At 47.3% G+C, this 17,022-nt stretch overlaps 1 protein-coding gene across 1 annotated transcript in view; it reads right to left on the bottom strand.

Moving 5' to 3' along the window:
- LOC124613014 overlaps positions 1-17,022 on the bottom strand; it is a 252,827-nt gene that overhangs the window by 11,127 nt on the left and 224,678 nt on the right. The window contains exon 11 of the mRNA XM_047141567.1: positions 8,122-8,402. Coding sequence (XP_046997523.1) covers positions 8,122-8,402 — 281 coding nt within the window. The remainder of the gene's footprint in view (positions 1-8,121; positions 8,403-17,022) is intronic.

The following is a 17,022-nucleotide window of genomic DNA, read 5'->3' as shown; positions in this document are numbered from 1 at the left end:
ACTTTCCATACCCTGAATGCCCTGGCAGAAGAGGTATCGCGAAAGGTCTTAATAGAATACTTGAGGGATCAAGAAGAATAGTCACAGAACTCTTTAACCAACCGATTACGACCTGATCCCAGTCCCATACCGCCTGTGCGTGGAACGGCCGACTTCCATCAGTTGGAAACCACCATGCATAGGATTAGGGGGATGGGATCTATCACACCGATCACGACAAGCACCAACTATGATGTAGGTTAAGCTAGTAGTAGTAGGACGTAGTTTAGAATACTAACATAGGAAACTGCAGCGATTACTAACCTTGGCCGGCCCGGTGCCAGGGGCATGCTCCCCGGGGTTAGCTCGAGGAGCCTGGCCACTCCAAGCAGGATTATATATTTACTGGCACACCTGTGACGCTGCAGTTAGTAGTCATTTCTAGGTTAGAAGTAGGTAAAAACTAAACTGCCCATTGTTGTTGTAGGAATCTAACACTACCTTAGGAATTTAAATAGTAGCTCACTAACAAAAATTGTAATCTAAGCTGCAAAAAAACTTAATCTTATGTAACAATAAATGGCCCACTAATCATGTTAGGAGGTGGGCCACATATTTATAATTATTATTGTATTATTGTTATGTCAATAAAGAATTTTTTTATTTTTTATTTATTTTTTTTAAAAATAAACTACATTAAAAAAAATACTTTATACTGCGACCCAACCCGATGCGAAAGCGAAGGGTGCGTGGCACAGGGGGAGCTGTGTCAAGGGACCAAACACTAGTCCCTTCTGTTCGCAGGGCCCAGAACAACAGGTGCTCTGCATGCCGGCGATCTCGTTCGTCGGCGTGGGATCACGGCGCGATTCGGCAAGGGTGCTTCGCCACGCCCCTGGATAACAGGGCCGTGTTCTGCCAAACCCAGGAGGTGGTGGCATCGCCTGGGCTAGGTTAGATGGGTCCAGACCGCTGAACGACTGGGTGACCGACCCACCAACTGAGTAGGAGTGGGTCCTTGGCCGAGAGGTGGAAGCTTGGGCTAGTAAGCGGCGAAGGACGAGAGGTGCATCCGCCTCTCCGGAGTGCGGGGTGCACTTGCTGAGGAGCGTCCGGTGAAATCGATGATGACGGAGCCACCGACGGGGACCAGTGCGCTGGCAACGGCGCGCTGAATCCTGCAGTTCGAAGAGTGCCCTTGGCCTTGGGGCGAGGCTGGTGGGCGAGCTGCAATAGTCCCCCCCCCCCCCCCCCCCATGCCAGAGGAGCTGGTCCGGGGTAAGAGACGGGCTCCCAACCTTTTTTCACTCGTCAATCAACATGGCCGAACAAGAGACGAGTGATTCGAGTGCGATTTCAAGGGCGAGTATGTCTACTGTCCCTACCTCGCAGGAGGAAGTGGGACATGATGATGAGAATGTGTATGAGAGACACTGTCGTATCAGCCAAATTTTAGATTCCAGCATCAAGAATGGAAAAATAAGCCAGGCTGCGGTCCTGGCAATAAAGAATGAGCTCGCTGCCTGGGCTATTGCAAACGCGAAGCTTGAGGGGCGTCTCAAAGAGTTGGAAAAAAAGAATGCAAGACTACGACAACAGCCAGTCAAGACATGGGCCGGAGTGGTGGCGCAAGCCGCTACAAAGGCTCAAACAACTAAAGAAACAATCGCCAAGACCTCAAAGAAACCAGACACGGCAGTCTTTTTAAGACCCCTGCCTGGTCAGACTATCAAAAAGGTGCAGGAGATCTTTACAACAACAATCGACCTGGCAAGAGACAAAATCAAAATCAATAAGATAAAAGCCACAAAAAATGTAGTAGTCGTTGATCTTGCCACCGAGGAAGACAGAGACAAAATATTAAATAATTGTAAACTAAATAAGGCTATTCAATGTGAACCACCTAAGAAAAGGAATCCTCTGGTGATATTGTACGATGTACCTGTGGCCCTAACTGAAAGTGACATATATGAAACCATGTACAATCAAGACTTTGATGACACTGAATGGGAAACGTTTAAAAACGAATTTAAGCTGCGATTCAAAACGGGACCTCGGGAACGAGATGTTGTCCGTCACGTCGCCGAGGTCTCCGGCAAGGTGTGGCGCAAACTTACCGCCATGGGGAAAATTTATATAGGATTCCATGCAATCAATGTTAGAGACTACCTAGTAGTCCCCCGATGCCACAACTGTGGCGATTTGGACCATGTCCATAAACACTGTGAAAGGAAGCCAGCCTGCTCCAGGTGTGGGGCAGAGGACCACACAAGAAAAAATTGTAATAAGAACGCAACCTGCATCCCATGCACAAAAAGGGGAAGGAAACCCTGCAACACCACTGGTAGGAACTGCCCAACGTATAGGATGCTAGAACAAAGATTAATTTCTCGAATTGACTATGGCTGAGGCCATACCTCAACTCAGGAAGCCAAAAAGGAAATCCCCAAGCAAGAGGCTGAGGGACGCTCTGAGGGCGAACAAATTCAAAGAATTTATTCAAAAAATCACGCAACCACGATGTCTGATGATAACAATGAAAGACGTTTGCATACAAACTGATCCATGTGAAGAAGACGCTTCCCTCTCCTCCCTGCTGGGGACCTGGGTCGAACCAAGAGCATTCTCGACCACGCAGGCATCCTGTACTTGGGAGTTCACAATCACACAGCAAAGAAATAGTAACCACCGAACATATCCAGTATAATGAAGTAAGCAGCTCAAAGCCATCCTCTGACTCACCATCCCCGGGAGGAATGGGAATTGATCATTGAGACATGTGGTAAGTGTCGGCCACGAGTATGGTAGAGATGTCACCTTTCCAGTAATAGAGGCTGTGGACAGAATCCAGCTCAAGACAATGAATCTCCCCACCGACTTCGGAGCCCTGCGAGATCTAGTCAAAAAGGTTTTCGAAAGAAGAAATGAGAAATTCGACATAGAGGAATTATACTATCAATCAGTAATAACTAATGGTAGAGAAGCCCACGACTGGTCCAAAAACTGGCCAGAATCACATATTCATACCTACTTCCCACGTGAGCCAACTAAACGTGGGTCAGATAAACACCCACAATAGTAAACTAGTCTTGCAGGAACTTCAGAAGGTGGTGGAAGAGAAGAGTCTAGATGTACTCTGTTTACAGGAACCGTACTCCCAAGCGGGGCGGATCCCATTCATGGCTGCCAATTGGCAAGTAATACACTCTGACATAGAGCCAAAAGCTGCAGTAGTAATTATCAACAGATCATTTAGAGCCACAGTCCTTGCGCAGTTTTCTGGCGAACACTGCAATGTCGTGGAACTGCAAACACCTACAGGAGTGATATACATCTCCAACATATACTTCCAATATGGAAGGGAAATGAGTTCTTGGAGACACTTACAGAGGTTGCTACGGCATTGCAGGGACGCAGGATGCTCGTGACGGCAGATATAAATGCAAAGTCCCCCCTATGGTTCAGTGGCACGCACGACGATCAGGGGCTAAAGGCTGAGGAGACAATCATGGCATTGCAACTGGTGGTTGCCAACCAACAAGGGAACCCCCCCCCCCCACCTATACTGGCGGCGGGGGAGAAGGCACAAACATTGATGTTATGTTAGTAACACCAAACCTTACCACAAAAGTCAACAACTGGAAAGTGTGGGACAGAGCAACCACCAGTGATCATAACCTAATCACATTCACTATTGGGGAAAGGGAGTGCCACTGGGACATGGGGTGGGAGCTGCAGCTCAATTACAACAAGACCAACTGGGACCGTCTCGTGGAAGAGTGCAACATCCCGACATTGCTGGAGGGTGACGAAAACGTGGAACAGTGCGCCGAAGAACTGGTACAGGCGATCACCAGGGCGGTGCGAGCTGCTGTACCAACCAGGAGGAGAGCCGTTGCGGCCACCCCCACACCATGGTCGGTCGAATTAGGACAGATGCGCCAGGCTGTGAGTGTCGTCTGGGGAGAAAAACAAAGATGGTTGCAGATCTATAGAGAAAGCAAGGATCAATTTCAACAGGAGCTTAGGGCAGTCAGACTTAGAAGCTGGGAAAACTACGTGAAAACCCAATTGGCTACAGACCCTTGGGGAGTCCCGTACAAACTGGTACGGGAAAAGATAAGATCATCTATGGTGCTATCCACCGTCAGGGACGGGGACCGGATGACGGGCACGTGGCAGGAAACTGCTGAGGCCCTCCTTCGGGTCCTGTTACCTGACGATGTGGAGGAAAACGAGACAGAAGAACAGAAAAGAATAAGGAGAGAAGACCGAAGGGACTACAACAATAACATTAGAACTTACCCCTTCTCTGAGGAGGAGGTTGCTGCCCAGATCAAGGCCCTCAAAAGGGGAAAAGCTCCTGGCCCGGACGGCATTACTGCGGAAGTGGTGCAATTCCTTGCCCCCCAGCTCGTACCTCCTCTCATTAAGTTATACAACGAGTGCCTGAAACTCGGGAAATTCCCAGCAATATGGAAAAAAAGCAAATGTAATCATCATCAAAAAGGGTCCAGATAAAGATCCCACAGAAATTAAGTCTTACAGACCCATCTGTTTGTTAGACATACTGGGCAAACTTTTTGAGAGACTACTGGCAAACAGATTGACAGCACACCGCATGCTGTGCGGGATGAGTGACAGACAATTCGGTTTTCGGTCTGGCCATTCTGCGTCTGACGCAATCGCCCTGGCTGCCGAGGTCTGTGGCTCCACCCTGCACAAGTATGTCGTCAGCATCATGGTGGACATCAGTGGCGCCTTCGACAACCTGTGGTGGCCCTTACTCTTTTCCTGCTTGCGGGAGAAGAACTGCCCAGGGCTACTATACGGCTGTCTGAGGAGCTATTGTGCAGACAGGGAGGTCTGGCTATCGGCCCCTAACGGTATAGTCAGGAAGACTGTGACCAAAGGATGTCCTCAAGGCTCTGTCCTGGGACCTCTCTTTTGGGACATCAACATGGAGCCACTACTTGAAGACCTAAAGAACTGTGACGATGTGCTAGAGGTCATAGCATACGCCGACGACCTCCTCCTGCTGGTCGGCGGCCGAAGCCGTGAGGACCTAGAGCCGAAAGTGGAGAGAACTGTACTTACATCGTGGTGTCATAAAAGCAGAATGACGATTGCGCCCAATAAATCTACATACCTCCTTCTCAAAGGCCAACTGGTCAGAAACCCCACTGTAAGAATTAATGGCACGCCAGTTCTTCGGCCCCGCGAGGCCCGATACCTGGGTGTAATCATCGATGAGAGGTGGAACTTTGCATCACACATTGATACCATATCTCAAAAATCTTTGGTTTTATTAAATAATCTCATTGGAATTGGTCATAAGCGGTTTCACCTTCCACCCAACTTAATCAAATTATACCATAATAGTATCTTGACCTCAATAGTAGGATATGGATCAGGAGTCTGGGCACACACACGAGGGTCATGCCTGCCATGGCCGTAAGAAGAGTGCAGCGGAACATGCTTCTACGTTCAGCAGGGGCCTACAGGACAACACCTGGGGGAGCGCTGTTAGTGCTAATGGGGATTTGTCCACTGGACATAAAAATTCGTGAGCAGGCCGCCTGGTACTGGGCGAAGGAGAACAGGGACAAAATCAGGGAGATACTTGGGGTTTATGCTGGGGATAAGTACGCCATCAAAAAGAGAGGGATCGAACTGTGGCAGGAACAATGGAACAATGAGGATACGGGACGCAGAACCTATGAGCTGCTACCGGATCTAGAGGAAAGGATAAAACTCACATTTTTCACGCCTACGAGAGGAATGCTGCACTTTCTTACTGGACATGGACCATACCCAACATATCTATGTCGGTTTGGGAAGCAGGCTACACCAGTGTGTGACTGTGGTGCTGTGCAAGGTACCCCAGAACATGTGGTGTATGAGTGCCACCTCTTCGATGATGTAGCCCATGACCTAAGACAACAGTTACCGAACAATGACACATACCACTTCTTAAGGCACAACAACACTTTTAACACCCTAAATAAACTCACTGATGAAATATCAAAAAAAGTACTTAAGAACTTTTTAAGGGACAATCATCATTAAAGACAAATACTTTTCACCGACTTAGACTTCATGCACCCTTCCTGTACCGCCAGGTAGGGACTTGGCCAGCCGCTTCACGGCTGGAATCCGCCATGCCCTGGACTAGGAGGGAGAGGGGTACATAAACACCGGAATGGAACGCACACCGATTATGACGTATATAATTAGATTAGATGTAGAAGATAGGATAACACCTTAGAATAGACTGCAGCGATACCAAGTGAAGGACCAGCCAAGTGCCAGGGGCATGCCCACTGGGATTAGCTCAGTGGGCCTGGCCAACACCCAGTAGGTTTATAGTAGCACTGTCACACCTGTAACGCTGCAGGTAGCATGTAGTTTCCTTGTAGGTTAAGTAGCTTAGAACCTCATAGCGGTAAGATCAGAGTAATAATAATAATAATAAAATTACCTGTAGTGTAGAATAGAAAGCTGCATTTCTCTGTATCATCATTAGGACCCACTAATGTAGTCAGGTAGTGGGTTATATGTATAATGCAATGAATTGAATACAGATTTTTTTTAAATACTTTATAAAACCTATATGTCTGTTGGACTTGCTGGGAAAATTGCTGAAGAGGTTGCTGGCTGACTGGCTGATGGCACACCGGATGCTCTGTGGGATGAGCAGCAGGCAATTCGGCTTCAGGCCCGGGCGTTCTGCGTCTGACGCAACCGCCATGGCGGCCGAGGTCTGCGTGTCGTCCATACATAAGTACATAGTTGGCATCATGGTAGACATCAGAGGCGCCTTCGACAACCTGTGGTGGCCTTCGCTCTCCTCCTGCTTGCGAGAGAAGGAGTGTCCAGGGCCGCTATATGGATGTCTCAGGAGCTATTGTATGGATAGAGAGGTCTGGCTATCATCCCCTAGCGGGATAGTAGGCAAAAAGATAACGAAGGGGTGTCCAGAGGGCTCTGTCCTGGGGCCACTCTTTTGGGATGTCAATATGCAGCCTCTCCTTGACACCCTGGAGAGCCGCACGGTACTTGGTAAAAAAGGGGCAGATCGAAAAAACCGGGGATATTATGGGGGTCAGAGTGGGGGTAAAATATCAATTAAAAGAAGGGGGATGGAACTCTGGCAAGAAATCTGGGATGGGGATGAGACAGGGAGAAGAACATACCAACGTTTACGAAACGGCCAAGAAAGATTGAGTATGAAGCATTTCCAGCCGAGCAAGGGACTGCTGCGCTTCTTCATTGGGCATGGCCCGTATCCGGCATATCTCTGCCGTTTCGGGAAAAGAGCGACACCCCCGTGTAACTGTGGTGCCGAAACAGGTACACCGGATCACGTGGTCTACGAGTGTCCCCTTTTCGACGACGTTGCCGCTGAGTTAAGAAATTCACTGCCAAATACAGATACCTTCCATCTAATTAGGGGCCCAATCACCTATCGTTGATAAATTGGCCAGCGAGGTATCCGCCAAAGTCCTGAGAGAATATCGTAGGGAGATTGAGTAGTGAAAGAACCAAAATGTGACATCACGCACCATCCCATTCCGCCAGGATGCGTACTGGCCGAGATGATCGGGATCCGTCGCATTCACGACTAGGGGGAGGGTGTGAACTCACCGATCATAGACAAAGAACACTGATTACGACCTAGTAGATAGAATTACCTGTAGGAAATAGATAGTAGGATATTTTTAAAGATCTACAGCGATATGCGTTAAGGCCAGCCCAGTGCCAGGGGCACGCCCACTGGGATTAGCTCAGTGGGCACGACCAAGAGATAGTAGGTTTATATCTTCTTACTGGCGCACCTGTAACGCTGCAGGATGTAACAGTTAGTAGAGTAGGATAGAGTAGATAGCATGGTACACTAACAGTAGATCAAATAGTAGGAATACCCATAGAACTAACTTCCTATCCTGTAGTTGATACTAATAATAGGTAAATAGAGTTTTGGTAAACGCAGCTGGAAATTGTAACCTTGTATGTAACTTCGACCCACTAATGTCTTTAGGTGGTGGGTTATGTTGTATAATATTGGTTTTGATGAATAAAGATTAAAAAAAAAGCTTTATAAGGGTTGAAACAGAGGTCGGTATGTGTGGAGTGCCGTACCACCGTTAACTCTCTCCCAGGCAGTCTGCGCCGGAGCCGCTGGTGGCGCCTTGGCGTCTGCTGGAGCGGCGGCTGGGGCCGGAACTGCGACTGGAGCTGGAGCTGGAGCGGCTGCGAGCACGCGTGGCGGGTGGTAGGTGTCCTCCTCGTCGTCGAGGCGGTCGGCGAGCCCGCGCTGCAGGCGGCTGCGCCACGCGCGGTTCTCCTCCGCCTCGAAGTCGCGCTCGTCCGCCGACTCGTCGCTCTCCTCCAGCGAGTCCTCCTCCATCGCCTCCTCAGACCTGCAGAGGAACAGCGCGCCGCCTGGAAGCACCTCTCGTCCGCTGACGCCGAGCAAGCCAGCGGCAGCAGCAGCGGGAGTCCACACTCCGTTCCGTCTCATTCCGCCTCTATGCTACTTACCGTGTAATAACGTGACTACTTTTACAAACTGGGGTGGCCAAAAGAAAACTGGCGTGGAAAATACCGGTCGGTTATCATTCAACGTTCCTTGTTTACCACTTTATAACATGGAAACTAATTACCGTACGAGCACCAAAGTGGGTAGCATTAATATCAGCACACGGGAAAAAGAAATAATGCAAAATCAATTCAATTGAAACATTTTTAATGTGCTGCTAACGTACATCATACCATTATACAGGGTGGTCCATTGATCGTAACAGGGCCAAATATCTCACGAAATAAGCGTCAAACGAAAAAACTACAAAGAACGAAACTCGTCTAGCTTGAAGGGGGATACCAGATGAAGCTATGGTTGGCCCGCTAGATGGCGCTGCCGTAGGTCAAACGGATATCAACTGCGTTTCTTAAATATGAACCCCCATTTTTTTTACTACATATTCGTGTAGTACGTAAAGAAATATGAATGTTTTAGTTGGACCACTTTTTTCGCTTTGTGGTAGATGGCGCTGTAATAGTGACAAACATGACTCACAATATCAGACGAACAGTTGGTAACAGGTAGGTTTTTTTAAATTAAAATACAGAACGTCGGTACGTTTGAACATTTTATTTCGGGTGTTCCAGTGTGATACATGTACCTTTGCGAACTCGCCATTTCTGAGAACGGATGCTGTTACAGCGTGATTAGCTGTAAATACCACATTAATGCACTAAATGATGTCTGTCAATCTCAATGCATTTGGCAATACGTGTAACGACATTCCTCTCAACAACGAGTAGTTCGCCTTCCGAAATGTTCGCACATGCATTGACAATGCGCGACGCATGTTGTCAGGCGTTGTCGGTGGATCACGATGGCAAATATCCTTCGACTTTCCCCACAGAAAGAAATCCGGGCACGTCAGATCCGGTGAACGTGCGGGCCATGGTATGGTGCTTCGGCGACCAATCCACCTGTCACGAAATATGCTATTCAATGCCGCTTCAACCGCACGCGAGCTATGTGCCAGACATCCATCATGTTGGAAGTACATCGCTATTCTGTCATGCAGTGAAACATCTTGTAGTAACATCGGTAGAACATTACGTAGGAAATCAGCATACATTGCACCATATAGATTGCCATCGATAAAATGGGGACCAATTATCCTTCCTCCCATAGTGCCGCACCATACATTAACCCGCCAAGGTCGCTGATGTTCCACTTGACGCAGCCATCGTGGATTTTCCGTTGCCTAATAGTGCATATTATATCGGTTTACGTTACCGCTGTTGGTGAATGACGCTTCGTCGTTAAATAGAACGCGTGCAAAAAATCTCTCATCGTCCCGTAATTTCTCTTGTGCCCAGTGGCAGAACTGTGCACGACGTTCAAAGTCGTCGCCATGCAATTCCTGGTGCATAGAAATATGGTACGGGTGCAAACGATGTTGATGTAGCATTCTGAACAGCGACGTTTTTGAAATTCCAGTTTCTCGCGCAATTTGTCTGCTACTGATGTGCAGACTAGCCGCGACAGCAGCTAAAACACCTACTTAGGCATCATCATTTGTTGCAGGTTGTGGTTGACGTTTCACATGTGCCTGAACACTTCCTGTTTCCTTAAATAACGTAACTATCCGGCGAACGGTCGGGACACTTGGATGATGTCGTCCAGGATACCGAGCAGCATACATAGCACACGCCCGACGGGCATTTTGATCAAAATAGCCATACATCAACACGATATCGACCTTTTCCGCAATTGGTAAACGGTCCATTTTAACACGGGTAATGTATCACGAAGCAAATACCTTCCGCACTGGCGGAATGTTACGTGATACCATGTACCTATAAGTTTGTGACTATTACAGCGCCATCTATCACAAAGCGAAGAAAGTGGTCCAACTAAAACATTCATATTTCTTCACGTACTAAGCGAATATGTGATAAAACGTGGGGGTTCCTATTTAAAAAACGCAAAATGGTTCAAATGGCTCTGAGCACTATGCGACTTAACTTCTGAGGTCATCAGTCGCCTAGAACTTAGAACTAATTAAACCTAACTAACCTAAGGACATCACACACATCCATGCCCGAGGCAGGACTCGAACCTGCGACCGTAGCGGTCGCCCGGCTCCAAACTGTAGCGCCTAGAACCGCACGGCCACTCCTGCCGGCTAAAAAACGCACTTGATATCCGTTTGACATATGACAGCGCCATCTAGCGGGCCAACTATAGCGCCATCTGGTTTCCCCCTTCAAGCTAGACGAGTTTCGTTCTTTGTAGTTTTTTCGTTTGATGCTTATTTCGTGAGATATTTGGCCCGGTCACTATCAGTGGACCACCCTGTACACCGGTACCATTACTGCTACAAAAGCGGCTCAATATGCCGCCCATCAGTGTTCACAAGAGTCTGAAAGAGCAGGATTGCTGCTGTGCAGAACGAAGCACGTCCGTAGGTATGCTGGCTACCTCTCTTGATATGCTGCGCTTCAGATCAGCACACCTGTGAATGTTCCCCTGGTAAACCCTGCCCATCAGGTAGCCCCACAACCAGAAATCACAGGGAGTGCGATCACGTGATCGTGCCGACCAAGCATTTGGAAATGATCGGCTCATTATTCGATCGTCTCCAAATGTGTTTCACGAGCAATGTCTGTGGGGCCCCATTTGCATTAAAACTGTTGAGTTCAATGCCTCTCTCTCCTGTAGGGCGGATATGAAATGCTGGCGAAGCATATCGCAGTAATGCTGGCCAGCCACACTGCACATCTTCGGTCCTTCAGCAGCAATCTCTTCAAAAAAGAATGAGCCAGTAACGAACGTTCCTTTCAAGCCACACCGTACGGTGTCACGTTCACCATACAGAGGAACTTCATGCACAGTGTCTGGAAGGTGAAGATTCCCACACTCGGCAGTTTTGTGTGTTCACCACACCCGTAGAGAAAAATGAGCTTCGTCCGTGCATAGTATGGTCCAGGGCCAGCCCTCATCAACTTCAGTCCTCGCGAGGAAGTGGAAAACGAAGTTTAAAAAAATCGTTGAGCGTCCTGTGGTGTAAGCTGCTGTACGATATCGATCGTGTACATATATCATTTGAGAATGGTTCGAAGCACCATCCGTACAGTGAACCGCGGGATGATCGACTTTCATGTCACTGCACACACACTGCCTGATCATCGGGAATTACGCGCAGCGTTGTCTGCCGTAGCAAAAGCGATTCCATCAAACACCTGTGGTGCAACTAGTCGTCGGTCTCTTCCCGGAGCGATGCCCAGTCCTCCAGTTGATTCGAACTTCTTCATCATACTCCGCACAGCAGGTCGAGAGAGAGGACCTTTCTGTAATCCTTTCAGCTGGTGCTATTCTGGAATTGCAGCTGCAGCGTTACTGTTGTTTTCATAATAGAACTTCACCAATAATGCTCTGCTGCTTTTATCCAAGCTCATGTTGACACGTCAACAAATGCATTGTGACTGGTCAGGTGCGTCAGACTGCATCATGATGACTGATCACAGCACCTGGTCGCCATAGTTGGAACTGATCGGTGGCGCTGTGACGCATGGAAATCACGCACCCCATGCTCTGGACGCTAATGCTACCAAGTTTGGTCCTTGTACGGTAATTAGTTTCCGTGTTCTAACGTGTTAAATAGGGAAAGTTTAACTATAACCATCCGGTACTTCATGCACCTTCAGATAGGCAATCCGCTTTACATCATCCCCAACAGGGGCAGACGATTTAAGCTGGGTTGCCTATCTTAAAATTCGTAAAAAAATTTCCACGCCAGTGTTATTTTGCACGTCCTGTATTAGCAAGCTACTCTTTTGAGCTACTGTGAACCTAACCTGATCATAAAAAGGTACACTTAGGGGTCAAGTATTGGGAGCAGACATTATGGCATATCTCGATGGAGAAACATACGTGGCGTTGTCTATGGCTGACGCAACAGGGACGCACTGGTCGTGGCCTTACTTTCCATTCATGGTCTTCTATTCACTTCCGATACGAAAGCGTAAACTGTAAACATAACAAGAGTCATCGTTAGCTGCACACTAAATAATGAAAACCGGACAGTCCACAACAAAAGCGGGGTCGTTTTATACGTAGCGACATGATGAGACATTCAACAGTCTATACACCACATTACTGATTACTGACTGTCAGCCCGGCCTAGATCCGTGCGAGTGGTGTGGCCCATGTGACACGCCTCTTTCGCCTCTTGTGGCTGGAAATGACGCCTGCCGTAGTAGCGATGTGCAGATATTTCTGAGTTAGTATCGACGCTCACTATGCGTTGGGATATTAAAAATGGCGTGGCACCAGATGTAATTCGGATGTCCAGTATCGAAGCTGCTGCAACACTGGCGACTAAAAGTTCATTTACGGTGTCCGAAACATTGTGTGCTGCCTTCTGTGTCGTTTTGCATGATGAATAATGGTAAGTGAACACGAGCAGTCATGACTTATGTGTGGGTAGACAATCGCATTGCTCGTTTGCAATTTCCCTTGCTTCGTAATTGAAAGTAGATGGTATTTTTTACTATTAGGTCCCAATTTAATCACGTCCTCGGAAATGGTGGCAATTTCAGAAGTAAAGCACACAAATAGATGACTGCAAAGACGAACGTAGGTATCGGGCTGTGCTATATATCAATTTGTTAATATAATTACTTTTGGTGCTAACATTCATTGGCTCTGCCGGTTTACAACCACTTTATCATACTCCAACCTCCAGTTACACTACAGATCAATATGTCACCACAACCAAGGTTGCGTGGGGTAGAGGGGAATTGTCCGCTAACCGGTAATAATGACTTTAAATGTGATTGCTGCTCGTTTCATTCACAGAAGTTTAAGCTCTACTGTTAGGGTCAAACCTCACCACAACGTCGGAAAATCGTGACATATTTGAAAAAAGTGCTAAAGGACCTTAAAATTCATAATAGATGAGTAGTAGTTAATGTCGCCTATTAAACAAAAGTAATCAACTGGTATCTTCCACCGAAAGAAATCATTGGTACGAGAGACTTGCATTGTCCGTTGGTATGAGTAACTGCCATTGATCACTGTATACTATCATCCCATTGGCTACGACCAACGATAACAAAATGCCATCAGCAGCACGCAGCGGAAGAGCTGCTGATACCGTAAGTGCACTTTGCCCTACTGGTGTTTTACTACTTCTGAATAATTGTTAAGTTACGGCGTAGTTTCTCACCCCAACCCTACAAGAAACGGATCGTCCATTTAGCCGAGCACTGCCAAGATTCAAAATAGTGCACAAGGCGACATATTTTTTGGATGCTCTACGAACAGTTGAAGAACAGGAGGATTGCCGAAGTGAGTGAACGAACTTTATTATGTTGCAGAAGTATTTTGTGGGCAAAGGTTTGTTCGCAATTGTGGCTAGCGAACGCTCAACACAGGCTATAAATAAGGTGCCATGTGTTTCTTAGAGGAGAAGTCACTGTGTCAGAGGCCCAGAAAACGGCGTTGCTGATATTCTGGTGCTTATGCTGTCATGAGCTCGAGGTCAGCTGCAACTATCGTATTCTTTTATCACACTGTATTAGACCGAGGATAGGTCAAGCACCGTCGAAAAGCGTCCCAGCCCAGCCACAGACATCGCACCAACCCAGCCAAGGGCTTCGTGTCTGTGTTGTCTTAGCGGTAGTATATGAACCGATGGCAGCCCCCATGTTTGTATTTAGGATCGTTTCCTCATAAGCCCTCAGATTCTTAGTGCGAGTCGTCAATTACAGTGATATCTATCCAAGGAAAATTGCCTTTGGTTTGTATTAACGTCTAAGACCAGCACGGCAGACAACAATTTGAGGTGTTTAATCAGCTGTTAGAGAGACGTATGTTCGCAGCTCGTGGTCTAGGGGCTACCGTTGCTGCCTCTGGATCACGGGGTCCCGGGTTCGATTCCTGGCCGGGTTGGGGATTTTCTCTGCCCGGGCACTTTGCGTTTGTGTGTCCTCATCATTTCGCCATCATAATAATCATTCGTGAAAGTGGCTAAGCTGGATTGTGAAAAAATTGGACTGTGTAACAACTGGGACTGTGTAACGAGTGCTGATGACCGCGCAGTTGAGCGCTGCACAAAACAGAGACGTACGCCGGCTTACTGGCGCTGAAAGAAGCTTGTGTGGGTAGGTACACCCCCGGCGTTATTTAGGTCGGTTTAGCCGTCTCTGCTATAGTGCGAGGGACAGGTGTGTGTGTGTGTGTGTGTGTGTGTGTGTGTGTGTGTGTGTGTTTGCGGAAGTGCTCTTTCCGTTATGTACAATTTTATGAAGCCACCACACTTCAAAGTAAAAGCGGATACTTTTTAAATGATGGTTCTGCTGTAATCGGGCTACTGTAATAAATAATTTCCCAATTAAAGCACTAGATGTACTCTAATAATACGTAGAGCACTTCGCGTGCGCATATTGTAATAAACAACGAGCAAGTAGTATTAATCATATACAGTTGGTGTTCCTGAGACATTCTGAGTCTCACTTTCATCTACAGTGATGTAAGCTGAAGCAATGAACTAAAATTTACACCAGCTCTGGGATTCGAACCCACGTCTCCTGCTTATTGGGCGAGTTTACAAAGGGAACGGCAATGGGCTGAGACGTGAACCGAAATTTGCATAGGCGTGGCGGACGTACTAGGGTATTCTGTGCAGCTGTAATGTCGGAACGAATAGAATAACATCTGCCCACCTGGTGTAACTGAACCTCGGGTACCTCCAGACAAATATTACTTTCCCCTCGCAAAATATCATGCGCTTCCATGGTTCAAGGGAACCATCATCCACAAAGTGCGGCCTTCTGCGATCACGTTGGACTCACAGTAGCTCATAAGAGTAGTTTACTAATACAGGATGTGCAAAATAACGCTGGCTGGAAATTATTTCACGCCTCTTGAAGTAGGCAACCCAACTTACATCATCTGCATCTTCGGCGAAAGGGAGAGAGTGGACCGGTGGTAGGTGCAAAACGCTCACAACGCTCTTGAACGCATGCTAAGGTACCGTGCGCTGTTTGCAAACCATTTACGCAGTGTTTTCGTAAACAACGCTGTAGTTGGGAAGTACCAGGCTGGGTGTGACGTTCCGCAAAGCACCTCATCGAAAACAGAATGACTTGAATTGTAAGCAGTAAGGAGGGAAGAGATTGGCTGATTCATGGGCAGCTGTATTCATTGAGGCATCAGCAATTTAGCATGAATCTGTTATAGATCTGTTAGAGATAGAAAAAGCCAATGCCAGTGGACAAGAAAACTTCTGTTGTACCATTTTTCGAAGAAGAATTCTTTTAGCTGCAGTAGCACAAACAATATACAAAGTATATTTTAGCTTGACCAATGGCCTTTCCGTAGCGGTAGCACCGGTTCCCGTCAGATCACCGAAGTTAAGCGCTGTCTGGCTGGGCTACCACCTGGATGGGTGACCATCCTCTCTGTCGAGCGCTGTTGGCAAGGGGGATGCATGCAGCCCCTGTGATGCAACGGAGGCGCTACTTGACTGAGAAGTAGCGGCTCCGGTCTCGGAAACTTACATACAGACGGGAGAGCGGTGTGCTGACCACATTCCCCTCCATATCTGCATCCGGTGACGCCTGTGGTCTGAGGATGACACGGCGACCGGTCGGTACCGTTGTGCCTTCATGGCCTGTTCGGGCGGAGTTTACTTTTTTATTTTAGCTTATGCTTTGAGGCACATAATTTGTAACATTCCGTTTATGAATTTTTTTGTACTCATTTATTAATTATAGTCATGTAATAAAAAATAAATAAAAAATTATAGACCTGTGGAGCCTATCGCCGAGAGAGAATTTTTGGGAATAGCTAGGGACAACTCCTGTAAAGGAGTAGCTTTCTTATGGTGGGGTAGATTTGATTTCAGTTCCTTTTTTGAGACAGATCCACCTAAAAAAGAGCTCAGCGCAAATATATATATATATATATATATATATATATATATATATATATCAGGAGACTTTCTGGTGCTGGTACAAGTTGTAATTCATTGCTTCAACTTATATTATCACCATATACGTACAGGTGCGTGTTGCAGAGCGCATTTCTAAGGTAACTACAGTTAGCAGAGGCTTTCAGCTGCACATTGTTCGGGCACCAGCAAAAAGCATGGATAGACTCTTCTCTCTCTGCCATAATCCGCGAATCAAGACACTTCCACATCCAGCAGTACGCCACGACACACACTGACTCACGTTTAGAAAGAGTATCTTGAGTACAGCCGCTGAAGCCACCGCTACGCCCAAAGCAGCAAGGGAGCATAAATTGGGCTATGTATCTCGGATACTCCCAGAAGTCGATCTTGCCACAAGAAAAACCACCAGGCGGCACGGGCGAGGGGTCACGGAGATCCATCAATCGAAACAGATCGACAGTGACGAGAACCAAAGACAACGTAGTAAAGTGAGGACTTCTTCCCACTGATAGCAGCAACGTTTGTAGTTGCGTCGAAATTGTAACTATACTGCAGCTTCCCC

Source organism: Schistocerca americana, chromosome 4 (genome assembly GCF_021461395.2).
Source record: "Schistocerca americana isolate TAMUIC-IGC-003095 chromosome 4, iqSchAmer2.1, whole genome shotgun sequence".
NCBI lineage: Eukaryota > Metazoa > Arthropoda > Insecta > Orthoptera > Acrididae > Schistocerca > Schistocerca americana.
The sequence above is the reverse complement of the archived record's forward strand: the minus strand, read 5'-3'. Positions and strand labels throughout refer to the sequence as shown.